This window comes from Ochotona curzoniae, unplaced genomic scaffold, assembly GCF_017591425.1.
Source record: "Ochotona curzoniae isolate NIBS_2020 unplaced genomic scaffold, NIBS_Ocur_1.0 scaffold_3835, whole genome shotgun sequence".
Lineage (NCBI taxonomy): Eukaryota > Metazoa > Chordata > Mammalia > Lagomorpha > Ochotonidae > Ochotona > Ochotona curzoniae.
Window position 1 is genome coordinate 15480205 of NW_024467114.1, and position 15299 is coordinate 15495503.

Consider the following 15299-nt stretch of genomic DNA (forward strand, 5'->3'; position numbering starts at 1 on the left):
TAAATATTCGGGAAATAACAGGTCACTGGCGTCAGTAATTGTAAGTGTTGTTTTGTAATTCTAGGTCATTTTGTAAAAATTGACTTGCATGCATTTTATAACCAAAGAGAAAGTTCCAGATGGACCTTCAGTATTTAACATGATCTTATGGACTCCTTACTGGGATGCCTTGAATTTGCTTCCAAAGACACCTAAAAGCAACACCTATATGATGCTGGTGCAAGTTGGTGTAGCATGGGCAGGTCAATTGCTTTCTAACTGAAAGGTCTATTTAACACTAAATTACATATTTTCCATGAAGTCTAAGAATAGTGGAGAGCCTTATGATGTACCATCTTTAGTTAGTATATTAACAAAATTCTGTAAAATTATATATTAAAAACTTTAGCAAATGCAATATGATGATTATAATCTAGACCTATCAAACTCCAGATACACCTCTGCTTGCCTTGGTGTCACTAGGAGGCTGACATATCAAACATAAAATGACTTGAATCAAGCTTCAGATCTTTCCTACCCAAAACTGCTCACAGCCTCACTTCCTGTTTTAATTGAAGGTAGCACCATCCTTCCAGGATAACCATCCTGGGTCATTCTTGAATTCTATCTTTTTCTTACATCTGTTCCCCATGCATTAGCAAATATACCTTCAGAATATGCATGTGTCCAGGAACTGACCACATCTCACCACCTCCGCTGTGTCCACCCTGGCTCAAGCCACCATCACCCTTGGTCACTGCAATTATCTTACATTGGATCCTGAGTTTTATTCCTTTCTCCTCACAACCCTTTCTGTACATAGCAACTAGGGGAAACCTTTCAGAATCCAAGGCAGCATCATTCTTCTGCTTAAAACCCTCCACTGTGGTGGGTGTGCAGATACCCCACGCATGTCCACAGTCTAGGTCAGAGTAGCTTGGATGGGATCCCGGCTATGAACTCTTGATCCCAGCTTCCCACTAATGCGCATCCTAGGAGGTGGCAGGTGATGGTTCAAGTACTTGGGTCCCTGCCACCCAAATGGGAGATCAGGATTGATTTACTTGTTCTTGAGTTAAGTCCAGCCCAGTCTCAGCTGCTGATGTGTAAGGCCCTATGGGACCTGAGTTCTGCTGTCCACTTAACTTCACTCCTGCTGCTTTCCCTTTCCTCAGTTGGCTGCAGATGCACTGGTCTCTGTTCCTTAAACCTACCAGGGTGCTTTGATACAGGAGCTGGGGTGGCTTTTGCTTTTGGCTGCGAATTTCTTTTTTCCTAATGCGTCTGTAAATAACTCCCTTACCCCTTTTCCTGTGTGGCGTTCCCAAGGGAGCTATCGCCTGCTATGCACAGAACCCTTATTCTGGCTCTACTTTTGCATGTCCATAGCCCTTGTCACCATCAGTATGCACACTAGTCTCTTGCCTACATGTTGCTTTTGTTGTTTGTAATCTCTCTGTTTAACTTACCTAAAACAGTATCTACTACAGAGTAAGCATTCAACAATGTGTCTTCAATGAGTATCAATAAGGAGGACACTTATGTACTAGTTGAAATTACCTTCAAAAGCCAATTAGCAGGATTCCTAATACCTTTTTATTAACATTTTTTAAGGTTGTGGGGATAGAAAATTGAAGCCTAGCCAGAATAAAAGATAATTTTCATTAGTGTAAGTAGCTTATATTAAGTAATTATTTTCAAATGAATATATGCTAAGTTACTTATAACATCTTCATGGCTAGCTAGGAATTAGGACTGCATAGTTTGCAAGTCAACTGCATTCAGGAACGAATGGGTTGGTTTCTTACGGGAAAATTCTCTCTTCCTGGCTATTTTTCAGGTAAGTGCTAAGTAGGAGATATTTATAGTGACACTGAACATCGCTATTCATTTATGGAATATCCATAAACCAGTGTATAAACAAAGAAGCCAAACATCAAAAGCTGAAGAACATGTTTGGCATGGCTCTTTAAGAAAACAGTGTTCTTTTAAGATATTTCACACATTAAAGATGTTCACAGCATTATTGGTGATTAAGTACAGTTAAGCAGCCAAAGAAAGGCATACATCACACAAAACACATCACAGCACCAAGAACGGATGAATTAAGTAATAAGCATTTCTGCTTTTCAGAGTTCCCGCTTATTGTAAGCACAAGAAAAAGAATGTGTGAAGAAACACTGGTTCCTTGTATCCTGGAAAAGTTTTACAGTTTTAAAATCCATCCAATCTTAAAGGTTGCCTTTTATCTAAAAAACAACCCTAAAACAAAACAGAAATATTTTAGAATTCACGAACATATGTTGATGCTAAGGGAATATGCCATTTCTGGGGTATCAGTTTCTTTTTATGAATTTATTAAATGCAATATGATAAGGTTAAAGCTGGGGTGACACTTGCAGACTACCTAACTGAAGCCTACCTTTTACAGGCGAGGATATTGAATTTCTATGTCACAAGTGACAATATCAAGTATCTGAGACGGCAAATGAGTGCCAAGTTCAGATGGCTAGTTAGATAACTGTTAACTATGTAATGTAGTTACTAGGAAAAAGATAATGGATTCCATCCCAAATGTGTTCTATCTACTTTGCCTGGCAACCCTCAAACACTATGTAAGAAATTTGGAGCTAAATACTTGTTAAAGCAGATGAAAGTTCATGGGCTAAGGGACTGAACCGTAGTTACTCAGAGATGTCTAAGACATAACATATCAAATGGAGGAAAACAGAATTTTATATCTTTAAATATATATTTTAAACATAAAAATTGGGACCTAAAGTTCACAGTTTTCAGAAGTAGTGAAGTCTTACAAACAAATCGTATCCATTTCAGAAACTGACAGATGATGAAAATGCTCTGTTGTCTTTCCAAGATCACAGGTTAAAACCACCGCCATTTATACAGTAGATGCCATGTTGCTTTTGGATAACTTTGAGGTCTAGCATCACAGGGGAGCTCGGACGTTGACATCACAAATTCATACTGACCTGGTTACACTCGACAGGAAGAGTTAAGACATAGATTTGAAAAACTAAAGCTTACTTGGTGGAAGAGGCTCATCGATTGTTGGGTAGTGGTGATGCTCAGGCCTCAGGGAAGGAAGCTGGCTTACTGGCTGGGAATTATGGAGTATAGGACATTCACCTATGGACAAGATAGTCAAGACATTCAGATTCATTCATTGTTGTGACAGCGTCATCCAAAAGCGTGACTGTAAAAACAATTTTAAGAAATCACCCCCAAAGAGTGGGAAATTGTGTGTATGTGTAGGTTTGTTATACAAATAGCCATCTATGAGAGACAGGATCATTAAAACACACACATACACATACAAGGGAAAAAACTCCAAACTTTTCCTGACAAGTGATCTGTGCTCCCTTGACCAATACGTAGCATCCGAGTCTGCTTCTGGAACCGCTTGGGTTTTTCTGAAGGGAAGGTGGTGCCAGAAAGGAACACAAGAGAAAAGTTAGGAAAGGAAGTGTGGCATTTAGATGCACCATAAAAACTCAGTGGTCATGTGCAGAATTTCGTCCCATTTGGATGGGTTTCATCAGAGGGCTGCCAAGAAGCCTTTATTATTATTATTTTTTAATGCTTTTTCTAGAATGAAATTTTCTGATAGTTCCTTTCCAAGAAGAGATAAGAGGCTGGTGGGTGGAGAAGGCAATGCCTGCAGGAGGGAGCCAGGGGCTGGGGCTCCAAGGGGCTTCCAGCATCCTGTAACTGTTCTGCATTACTCTGCCAATGGACCAGGTAGGTAAGTTAGGGTACTCTGGACAGCCAAAAGGACAAGAGACACGGGAAGTAGGTAAAAGGCAGGAAGATTAAGACACGGAAACTTGACACACAGAAGCAGGCAAAAAAGAAGACAAGACAGGGAGAAATGTAGAAGCAAACATCATATCCACAGAATGCACGCCTCAGGCTGTTTTAGATTCTATTGCTGCCAGTTCACACTTAAGATGAACTGAGCCATGCTGTTTCATGAGGTCTTCAGGTGAATAGAGTAGCCATGTGGACAGAAAATCTACAGCACCTGTTGCTTTGGTCCCAGAATAAAAGGTCCTGGCTCTCGCTCTTTGGAGAACTAGAATGGCTGAGACATGAAATGGCTTCCATCCGGCTCCAGCCTGCATTCTGCCTGACTCACATCATGCTGGTCACAAAATCCCACATTAGTGAGAGGACAAAATTGGGATCCTTTGTCTCCTCCACAGCTGATATCAACAGCAAATATTCATCATCCCTTGGATCAAAAGGGATGTGAAGACAGCGGTTCAGATCTTTGTGGGGTAAACACAAATATTCAATTCCTGAATTGTCCCTAGAATGTCCACACAGGGAGAGGAGGGTTGCTTCTTCTCTCACTAGTCCCGGAGAGCTGATCAAGAATAGAATTCAATTAGGAAGAAAGTTAGATGGGCTTAATTTTAGCAATTTAATTCCTAGAGCTAACTAGCAAAACAAAAAAAAAAAAAAAAAAGAAAAAAAGAAGGAGAGAGAGAGAGAAAAGAGAGAGAGGTGTAGTCAGGAACGAAAGTCTTAAGGCCTTTTTAATGTGAAATGTGTAACATAAACAAAACATCATATTGCTTCTGGTGCCTGCTCTAGTATGTTCCTTGAGACCTCTTGCCTTTGGGTACAGCAATGGAGATTAAGGCGGCTGAGTTCTTGTGTCGGCTGATTGTGGGCAGACTGCCATTCAAGCAGTTCTGTGTTTAAACATTCAACATTTGTTTTTGGTCATAGTGTCATAGATGGGAAAAAAGTGGTGTAGTTGTTATGTCATCAGCTGCTTCATTTTGAATTTAGTTTCTTTAAAAAAAAAATCAGCAAACTTACCTCATTGTAATTAATTCAACCAATCAGTTTAATTACTCCTCCAAGCTAGCAGAATACAATATTCTCATTTGCCTGGGGTTAATGGACCTGACCCCAGCTGTTTGTGAATCCCAAGCAATGCAATGATGTGACTGACACTTGTCAGGCAGTTGAATGGATGGAGTGCACTTAAGGAAGCAAGCCGTTCTGCTTGGTGCAGGGATGTGGCTCTCTGCAATAACCCTCACCTCAAACTCAAAGCCAGTGTGCACATCCGCTCGGCCTGGGAGGAAGGATGTGTACTCTCCATGGAAAGCATATGAGGCCCTTTGAAATACTCTCCCATTTATAAATATCAAGACCCAGTAGTTGAGAAAGATAGATTGTGACAATACCATTTCAAGCAGAGTGATTTACACGTATTGTAACATTTCTCCCTGGATAACACGGTGCGGGCCCTATGAATTCCAATGATTGTTGTGGATGCTTTATATCACAGTTTTAAATACTGACCTCTGTTTATCTGGCCTTATTCTTGTGAGAGGCAGAGCACGGTACGGTATCACCTCGTGGAATTCTTCCAATAATCCTTTGAAGTAGATTCTACCAATTACACCCATTTTGCACCTAAGTAAACTTAAGTAACTTGATAAGGAAATAGCAGGACTGAATGTCTATCTGGTATGACTGCACCCCATTGTATCACTCTTTTTATTCCTCCACAGGTTTTTACTTCATTTTGTTTTATTTAAGGCTATTTTCAATGGACCTTAAAGGAGAGGTTTTTATGGAGGGAAAAGAAGCAGAAAGTAAAAAAAAAATGCTGCCTTTTACAACGGACAGTTTAGGCTTACACTGCACTGCCTTCCACAAGGTGCACCTCTGCAAATTGCTACAGATCCACTTAGTTGAGCTTGCATGCCGGGAGTCCATCTCGGCTAATCTACTGCCACTTCCTTAGTGGAAGAAGGAGTAGTCTTAGCAGTCCCTGGAAGGGGGCAACAGTGACTTCTGCGGAGGCACAAGGCAGCAATACAGGCTTCTATCAGGAGGATGTGCTGCAGCCCTGTTGCCCTGACAACTGCTCTTGTCAAACCTGACACCCTACCAGCTATCGCTACTGAGTAGGGCACGTCCTGCCGTGCAGCCAGTGCCCAGGTGTGCTGGCAGCCAGAACATCAACAGAGCCTCTGGGTGTCTTATTTCCCCTGGTCTCTTGCCCTAGAGAAGCTCGCGGGTGCTTCTGGATCTTTTCTGACTGGATCACCTGCAGATCTCACGCATTTAGAAATGCCGCGAGCAGGTGTCCTGCACAAACTTCCATGAAAGCTGGAGAACAGGCTCCTGCCCTCCTATTATCTGCCTCCACCCAACTCCACTGCTCACTGCTCGCCCCTAAAGAGCATGACCCGCAGCTTTGCCTAAAAAAATTTCAAATAAAATGCACGTGCATGTACATTTATGGCAAGCCCATTTTCAGCTACTCATGTGTGGGCTGTCTCCCAATGTGGGGGGCCAAAACACTCTATGGACTAAACCAGACATTGTCGTGCTTGGAGCTAGGAATAGCTATCATACCTTTAAATGTTAAAAAAAAAAATGAAAAGTTTTTGGGTGAGAACAGTTCCTTGATTTACCTCTTCATCTACAGAACCTAAAATATTCCCTGACTCCCCATAGAAAAAGTTGACCACGCTTTGGCCAAACACCCCTTCCGGCTGCTCTGTATGGCTTCTGATGTGGTACTCCCCAACTCTTCTATTCTTTTTAATTATGATACAATAACAGGGTGCCTCCTGACTATGACCTAGTGCCAGGCCACCCTTCTGTGCTAAAACAAAGTGTGTTCTGGAAACATCTTGGTTAAGGATTGGAACCTTCTAGTCCCTTTCCGCTTCCCATGGCAGCTCTCCTGTGTCTTATCTCACCTGGGTTTCACTTCCTTGCTGTGTGATTCTCTCCCACACTACCTTCGCTAACCTTTCTTTCTGTGCGATGTGGAACTGGACACTGTAGAATACTTGAGATTAGTTTCGATGCTCAGAAGGCTTGCAGGTGTCCATACAGCAAACACAAGGGAGTCACAGTTCTGGCCCTCGATGAGCTTACAATCTAGAGAGAATGCCACCGCTTTTTGTTTGGAGTCTGATTGCAACAGCAGGACCTCCAAAAGGCAAAAGTCTGTGTTGTTCTCTTTTGAAACCATGACCTGGGGTTAGTACCTTCCACTCTCCCCACCCCCACTTGACGTCATGGTCATAATCCTGGGTAAAGAAAGGCAAATTCAGGTAACACAGGAACCCCGCCCCCCCACAGGCATGGCTGCGAAGGAAACATCTCTCCGCTAAAACACAGGATGCACCTTTAAGGCTAAAAGTGGCACATATTCGGTTGGAACCTTATTTGAGACAAAGTGACTTATGCATTCATGTATTCTTTCCTTCTATTCGCAAAGACAGCCAACAACATGGACAACAAAAACACAACCAACAAGGATAAGGAGGACTGAGCACAGAGAAATCATGACAAGATGCAGGCTGCATAGCCATCCGTACACAGGCTCAATTCTAAGCAGAGGAAAATCCGTGTTCTTCAACTACCGTTAGCACGTCTTGCTAATCTTCAGTATGTCTGGGGAAGTTAGCGGGAGTGTACACGTTATGTACCCCCCGGTGATGAGGGATTGCTCCCGCTTCTATAGCTCCATATGGTCTTGGTGCTCGGGTTTTGTGGCTGTTAAGACCAAAAGGAACAGGGGACACTAACCAGTTCTGCTGAGGAAGCAAGACAGGGCGAGCAGCACACATACAGGGGCACTCACATCCAAGCGCTGGGAGTCTCAGGACGCAAGGGGACAGGGAGCCGGTGCCAGCTACTCAGACAGAGACACAGGCACACGGAGATGCACCCGACAGCCATGCGCCGCCTCAGCTACCCCCGCCCCGTGTGGGCAAACCGCGTCCCCCTGGCGGGCCTAGCCTCAACTCTGATCAGCTGTGAGGTCTAACCTTCTCTGCGATGGCTCGGCCCTGCCACAGGTGACTCCAGGCCTTCAGCGGTTCTGGCCGCGGTCCCGCCGCCAGGGCCGCCAGAAAGCTCGTCGTGCCAGGGCCCCACACCGTTGGCCGACTCCAGGTCCAGCTCGGGGCTCTGCACTGAGTCGGGCACCGACTCGAAGGCGCTGTTCTCCTCGTCGTCGTCGTCCTGCGAGGAGAAGACGGTGCTCTCGGACATCTTGGCGCTGTCCACGGAGGAGAAGCGCGTGTGGCTGGCGAACCTGCTGCCGCCGGGGTAGCAAGAGGCACTGTGGCAGGAGCTGCTGTAGCAAGATGTGCTGTAGCAAGACGAGCTGTAGCACGAGGGGCTGCAGCACGATGCGTCGCAGCCCTCACAGCTGTGCTCACCGCCCTGCCGCGGGCTCGAGTCACTCTCGCTGCCCGTGCTCGGGTGCATGTCGCCGTCCAGCAAGGCGCCGTTGGTCATACCCGGCGATGGCTCACTGGAGTGGCTGGCGGACTGGGTGGCCGGTGGAGCGCCCCGACGACCTTGTCTGTGGTCGTCCATGGCGGGCAGTTCGGTGGCCACCGTGTCCATCTCGCTGAACCCATCCTTCTCAGAGGAGTCCTTGAGCGTGGACTCCTCCTCGGCGCCATCCTCGTCCTCGGCTGTGCCCCCGGCCTGTGCGGAGGGCAGGCTGTGCAACAAGGTGTGGATGCGGATGTAGTGTGTCCGCGGCGTTTCGGGGTCCCCACAGGCCGACGCGATCACCGTTTCCAGCTCCGACACCGGCAGCGAACATGGCCGGTTTTTCCTCTTCCCTGAACCCCGCAGCTGCCGCCTGCTCTCACTCCGCTGTAATGTAGACACATTCCCCTCCTCCTCCTCTTCCTCCTCCTTCCCCTCTTGGATGCCCTTTTCCTCCTCCCTGCCTCCAGCCAAGCTCTCTGTCTGCACTTCTAGCGCCCCGGGTTCCTCTGCGCCTCCCTGAGGGTCACCATCTTCCAGCAGCAGCAGCAGAGGCGCCTCGTCCCCCAGGTCCAGCCGCTCGGCCAGTTCCTCTGCACTCGGGCCGGGCTGGCTGTCCTCTGGCCCCACTGCCAGGAGCTCCCCAGCCTCTTCAGGTTCCACAGACTCCACTACACCCTCTCCCGCCTCTGGGGCACCTGCTACTTCCTCAATGGGCCCGGCCTGTTCCAGGCTCCCAGAATCGTCCACGATGCTGCCCTCACCCGGCAGCTCGGGCTTGGAGCTCTCCCCTGGCTCTGGGGTGTCACACACAGTGTCCCCATGACTGCTTCCCATCAGGTGGTTCATGGGGTTGTCCTGACTTCCTGTCGACTCAGGCTCGGTGCTCATGGACATCTCCTCATCATCTGTTGGTGAAAAGAAAAACCAGTCATTCCTGGAGGACAGAAAGATGGCGCTCGTTGGCCTTAGACATGGCTAAGAGGTTCCTCAGTAGGCTATTGGATGAAGGCATTGAAGAGGATTTCGCCTTGGCCACAGCTCTGCTGAAGAACTCAGTAAAGAATGACTTCTTCTTATGTGAAGGACAGCTTGCAGTCCTGGGCATATCATGGCATTTTTAAAAGCTCATTTTAGGGCCCAGTGCTATAGCCTGTCAGCTAAAGTCCTCACTTTGCACGCACAGAGATCCCAAGAGGATGCCAGTTCTAATCCTGGCTGCCTAACTTCCCATCCAGCTCCCCACTTGTAGCCTGGGAAAGCAGTCGAGGATGGCTCAAAGCCTTGGGACCCTGCACCCACATGGGAGACCCAGAAGAATCTCCTGGCTCCAATTGACTCAGCTGCAGCCATTGCAGTCAACCAGCAGATGGAGTGAACCAGCAGATGAAAGATTTTTCTTTCTGCCTCTCCTCCTCTTTGTATATCTGCCTTTCCAATGAAAATAAATAAATGTTTAAAATAAGCTCTGTTTAAGCTTATTTGAAAGCCTGAGTTAGAGAAAGAGAGGAACAGACCTAGATCTTCCATCTACTGATTCATCCCCCCTCCATTCCATGGCTACACCAGCCAGGGCTGGGACAGGCGGATGCCAGGAGATTCAACCAGGTCTCCTGCATTGGCACAGGGAGGGAGACACTTGGGCTCTCTCCCAGTGCTTTCCCAGGCCAGAAGCATGAGCTGGGTCAGAGTTGGAGTAGTCAGGACAAGAACCAGCATCTACTTGGGATTCCAGCTTTGCGGGCAATGGCTTTACTTGTATGCCACAATGCTGGCCATATATTTCAGAATTTTGTTTCAGGAGGATTTAATTGTTAAAATGTTCAAAGCCTGGCACCACGCTAGTTAGAGGTATACAGTAGGTGCTCAACAGTGTTGCCTATGTGGAACGACTTCCAGGAATAGGGTTGTGTTTATGTCCAGAGCTTCCTGATGAGCCCCGGAAATGCTGATTGCACTTGCTTAGAATATGCCCCGTGAGTGGGTCTGGTCTGATGGAAGAATGGGTTCTTGGGCAACTAGAGAAAAGGATGGGATGACAGATGGGGGCAGCTGAAGTTGCTCCACAACTCAGACTAGCAGATTCCCAATAGATACAGTTGATTGCAACAGAAAAACCAACATAATCCCCATTTAGCAGTCATTCAAGGAGCCTTACACCTGTTCAACCTGACCTTCTTCCCAGCTGTCCAAGTGATCCTCGCCAGATGCAAACCTACCATCTCAAGTGCACTCTGGCACTGCATCAGTTGAGGAGCAACAATGTTTGGTTAAGCTGCTAAACCATCTTTATGGTTACACTGAAGAAAATGTACCTCATGCTCAGAGTGTAAAGGGTGAATGTGAAAGGATGAGAGAGTTGTGTTGTCTTATAAGCTGGTTGTACATGGGGTATAGAACAATGCTACTGAAACTCAGAGAGTCTGCAGTTTATATTCTAAGTTCTGAGGTTCTTCAGTGGACGTTACAGGCACTCATCAATGTAGCCGGGAGGGCCTGTCAATTCTCAGCATGGTCTATACTTAGTATGAGGGTTCTGGGAAACAGCCAGAGATCAATTAGGAGGCATCTCAACATTTTTATTTGGAGATTTGTCAATCTCAAAAACTCAACACTGGATGATCCTGAAATGCTCTGACTTAGATATTCTATTTTCTTGGCAATATTAAAATTAAGGTCTATTATCCATTGAGGAATAATAAACAGAAGCTTCTCATTCACTCATCCATGCATGCATTCATTATTCACTCCTTCTTGGATACTGTGATCAACCATCCACTGGGTACACGGTGTCAAACGTTAGATACGACAGGCACTACTGCCAACCCCCCATCCCACTGTCTAACCCACTGTCTCTGGGTTACCAGAATAAAGAGGAGCTTCTCATTGAAAGAGACAGCAACTTGGTTTCCAGAATAGATTTCTGGCTTCTATGCCTCAAAATGGAGAAGGCAGAGAACCACAAAACCTAGGACATGTCTGGAGAGAGCTCTGGTTACTGTATTTTAGAGAAAAGAATCACATTACAGCACTAGCCTAGGACAAGACATGAAGTTCATGCTGAAAATACCTGGGTGGATGGAGGAAGTGATTTCAAATCGGAACTGCAGCTGTCCACTCACATGATCTGTTGGAAGCCTGCGGCCAAGTGTGTAGCTGACCACCCTATCCCTAGAAAGAAATAGGTACCATCACAGAGCTGGCCAATACCTCTCCTCTTATAGATCATACAGTGTGCTTTCTACATCGGTGTGTGACATAAACAGGCCCAGGGAGCTCTGACTGTAAGAGGTGACGGGCTGCACAGGTGCGTATGAAATGATGCTAAGGTAAAAATGGCAAAGTCCATGTGCTCAGCAGTCATGCAGAACTGTAAGGAAATCCTTACTGAATATTATAAAACATCAGTCAGCACCACAGCACTACAAATCGGGCTCATCTCTTGTTTATGTACTGCCATGAGCTTTTCACATTACAAAATGGTTTGAGGAGAAATGAAAGAATATTTTGTGGCCTGTGAAACTTGTATCAAAGTTAAATGTCAGTGTCCAGAAATAGCCTTTCGTTGGAATGGAGCCCTGCTTTTCAGTTTATGAATTGTCTGTGGCTACTTTCATGCTGAAGTAGTACAGGTGGGTAGTTTAGACAGAGATCATGTGCACTGCAAACCTGAAATACTTTCTATGCACTCCTTTACAGAAATCCTGTGCTCCTAAGAGAAAAGGGAATGAAAAGGAAATGGGTGTCCTTGGTTTGTTTTTTCTGTGTGGATCACACTTTTTCCAGTGCGCCTTCACCAATGGACAGTGCCAGAAGATATGCATCTTGAGGGTCAATACACAAGGTCTAACAAGAATACTATTGCAGTTGGCACTCCAGAGCCTGTGGAGTGCCATGAAAATGCACCTGCCACAGCATGAAACAGAACAAGACTGGTAAGCATTGATGAGATTCTTCTGGCCAGCAGGAGGGTGATCTGCCATCATATCTTGGCACATCCATGGCATTTTATTGCCTCCTTGTGGAGACCTGTTAAACTCAATCTCACTCATCGATACTTATCCTTTCCCCTGGGGACAGAATACTTGGAAAATCAAAGCTAACCTTCTTCTGGGAGGGAGAACCGTCCCCTGGGAACATGCCTGAATTTTCACAGGAGAGTGGGGTGATGACAAGAAATGAGTCATCAGTCTCAGGTCAGCAAAAGTACTCAGCGTGGAAAAGCCGACAGGTTCTCTCTGTGGCAGCAGCAAACAGGACAGAGTTCAGTTCAGCAGGTTCAAACTGAGTGCCTAAAGCAGCAGTGCTCAGTGCTGGCTATACAACCCAACACAGTCTGCTCCTCTCTTCTGCCTTCTAGCCCACCCCCTGGAAGAGATGTCAACAGCTGTGACAATGGTTAATAAGGAAGAGGAGAGAATTGAAAAGTGTGGTGAATGATAAACTTGAGAGTAAGTCTTGTGAGTCCTGGGAAGAGCCTGTTGGGGCACCTGTGGGCTTTGCAGAGATACGTGTGTTTTGGACCCCATCACAATCCTTGTGCTGCGAGATGTCTGCTCACATGGAGGAGTGGTCACTATGTCTAAATCACAGAGGAATAGAAAGAGAATGGAAATTCATTTGCTTTCTAGTTTCTACTATGTGCTGGTGACTTTCTTATGGTCTTTATATGCATTTTTGTTTGTTTGTTTAATCCCTACAACCGCTTATGGGAAGTAAAAATACTATGTCTGACACATGGCTGTCGCTCCGAGTGTCGGCTTCCCTGGCTGGAATTAATGGCACGCTTTTGTGCATATAATGGCATACGGGCTATAAGGTTTTAAGTAAATACACTTGTGATAAACACTAGTGATCCCAAAGTTCTTTTGAAAACCCACACAGAATTTAAAATGAATATACCTGTAAATTCAGTCTAAGCTGCCTCCGATTTTCATATCATTCTATGAGCTACAGAGGTTTAGGACTTGTCAGAGAGCCATGCCTAGAGTTTTCAAATATAGTTGCTGTTTTCCAAGAAAATACATATTATATATAAGGATTCATTTGGTTTTGACTTGCATGAGGAAGAACCATGAGCAGACATGAATGTAAAAGGTAGAACACACAGAAACCTATTCTGTAGACAATCAAAAGCAACACTGTAACTAACAGTCATTATACGAGAAGCCCTGCTTCCAAATTATCCAGCATCCATATTACCTAGCCTTTTTTTTTTTTTTTTAGTAAATACTGATAATTCCTATGATACTCTACCTTGGTACCCAAGCATTCCATCCTATGGAAATATCACCTTTGATCAAATGTGACACACACAGCAGCCATATAAGTGAGGTAGTTTTCTTCATAGTAAGACACTTACATGTTCATCTATACAGGAACATGCTTCCTTGAGGGCTTTTTCCAGTACTTCCTTAAGATTTTTTTTTTAATCTTCTTATCAAAGTAACCAGTGACACACAAAAATGGGCGAGAGAGAGTTTGTTTCATGGTAAATGGAGAAGCCAAGGGAATAGAAGCAAGCCATTGTAGTTTTCTGCTCCAAGAGATTAGGCCCCTGTAGCTTGCAGGCCTCCCCGGAGCACAGCTTGTGGTGGAACCAGGCGGCACTGAGCCCTCCATCATTAACTGTAGGCTTACCCTATGGCGTGTCTCTCCAGCAGTCTCTGAACAGGCATCGACAGCTTTCCCAAGAAGCGTTTGATGATAGGGCGACTCTTGGCAAACTTATCCTTCACCTCAATTTCTAGCACATCAGTGGGCAAGGACACAAAACTGAATTGCTGCAATGAAAGAATATGTCACATCAATTAACTGAGAAGTTCCAGGGCTGACCAATTCCCTGCCCATCTGCCTCAATGTTGTTGTAAAACTCCCAGTCGCAATCCATGTGTTTCAAGGTCTTAGATTTCAAGGCCATGTGTGAGCCGTGTTCATTCAGTGCACAACGGGTGAGGATGAGATGGCCCTCAGGGCTACAAAATAGAGCAATAAACATCATACATTCGATAGAAAGACTGTCATCCAGACCTCACCAAAACTGACTGGAAGAAAAAGACGTATTTAGAGCAAGAACCAATTCACCTAAAATTAAGGACATGTACTTTAAAACAAAAATGTATTTGGTCATGACCATAGTGGCAGAGATTATTAAAAGTTTGATACTAAAATCTTGAGAGTAAAAAGAGATACAAATCTTCACACCATATCGGTGTGAGATGCAAACTAAGTTAATCAATCTGTAGGAAAGGAATTGTCCATATCTATTAGCATTTAAGTGGCAAATTCCCCTCAGCCCACAATTCTAGGAATCTTCTGGATTAGCTTGCACAATGACCAAAAGATGTATTTCATAAGAACACGCACTGTAGCTTTATTAACAGTAGGAAAAAAAAAAGCAAAACAAAGCCATCTGTCAATAAATTTAAGAGTGATAGATCTTTCAAATGCAGAATTCTGCCATCATTAAAGCATTAAAAGAAGCAGGTAAGTCAATATGTAGTGACATGAGAAGATACTTGGCAAAGTTAGTGGAAAAGCAAAACCCAGAAAAATGTGAAGAATGTTTAGTTCATACTCCAGATTACAAGGCAGATGTGCACAGAGATTCATCCCAAACTCTGAATTCCAAGGAGTGGGCTTTCTACATTTTATTTCCTTTGCTCAACAGTGTGAGATATGACTTACAATAAAAGCAACAGCAATGAAAGGTACACTGTAAGCATCAGAAGTTAACTTGGTCAATATAAGTGCTGAAAGGAAAATAAAGAGGGGCAAACATTGGCATTGACCAGAATGTAGGGGGGGAAGAAGTCTGTTAACATTTAGTGTTACAATATCTTAATAGACTGTGAACAGCTGAAGCATATAACAATTATGCTTTATTTTGATTAATTTCTGACTATACTCTTAACTTTTGGTGATTTCTATATACAGAGGTCAAATATGTCAGATGTGATAATGTGGGTATATCAGTGGCAGTCAGCATGAGCTAGGGCAGGTTGTAGTAAAAGCCAATTTCCAAGTCC

The 15299-nt window shown here is 44.8% G+C and overlaps 1 protein-coding gene across 2 annotated transcripts in view; it reads right to left on the minus strand.

The window, feature by feature from the left end:
* The window catches only part of HECW1 (HECT, C2 and WW domain containing E3 ubiquitin protein ligase 1), a 273623-nt gene that overhangs the window by 80808 nt on the left and 177516 nt on the right, over positions 1 to 15299 (minus strand). The window contains exons 6-9 of one of the 2 annotated variants that reach the window (XM_040964953.1): positions 13912 to 14054; positions 11342 to 11442; positions 7815 to 9179; positions 3025 to 3126 (exon numbers count right to left, since the gene is read on the minus strand). In XM_040964953.1, coding sequence (XP_040820887.1) covers positions 3025 to 3126; positions 7815 to 9179; positions 11342 to 11442; positions 13912 to 14054 — 1711 coding nt within the window. The remainder of the gene's footprint in view (positions 1 to 3024; positions 3127 to 7814; positions 9180 to 11341; positions 11443 to 13911; positions 14055 to 15299) is intronic. The other variant, XM_040964952.1, reaches the window with a different exon arrangement.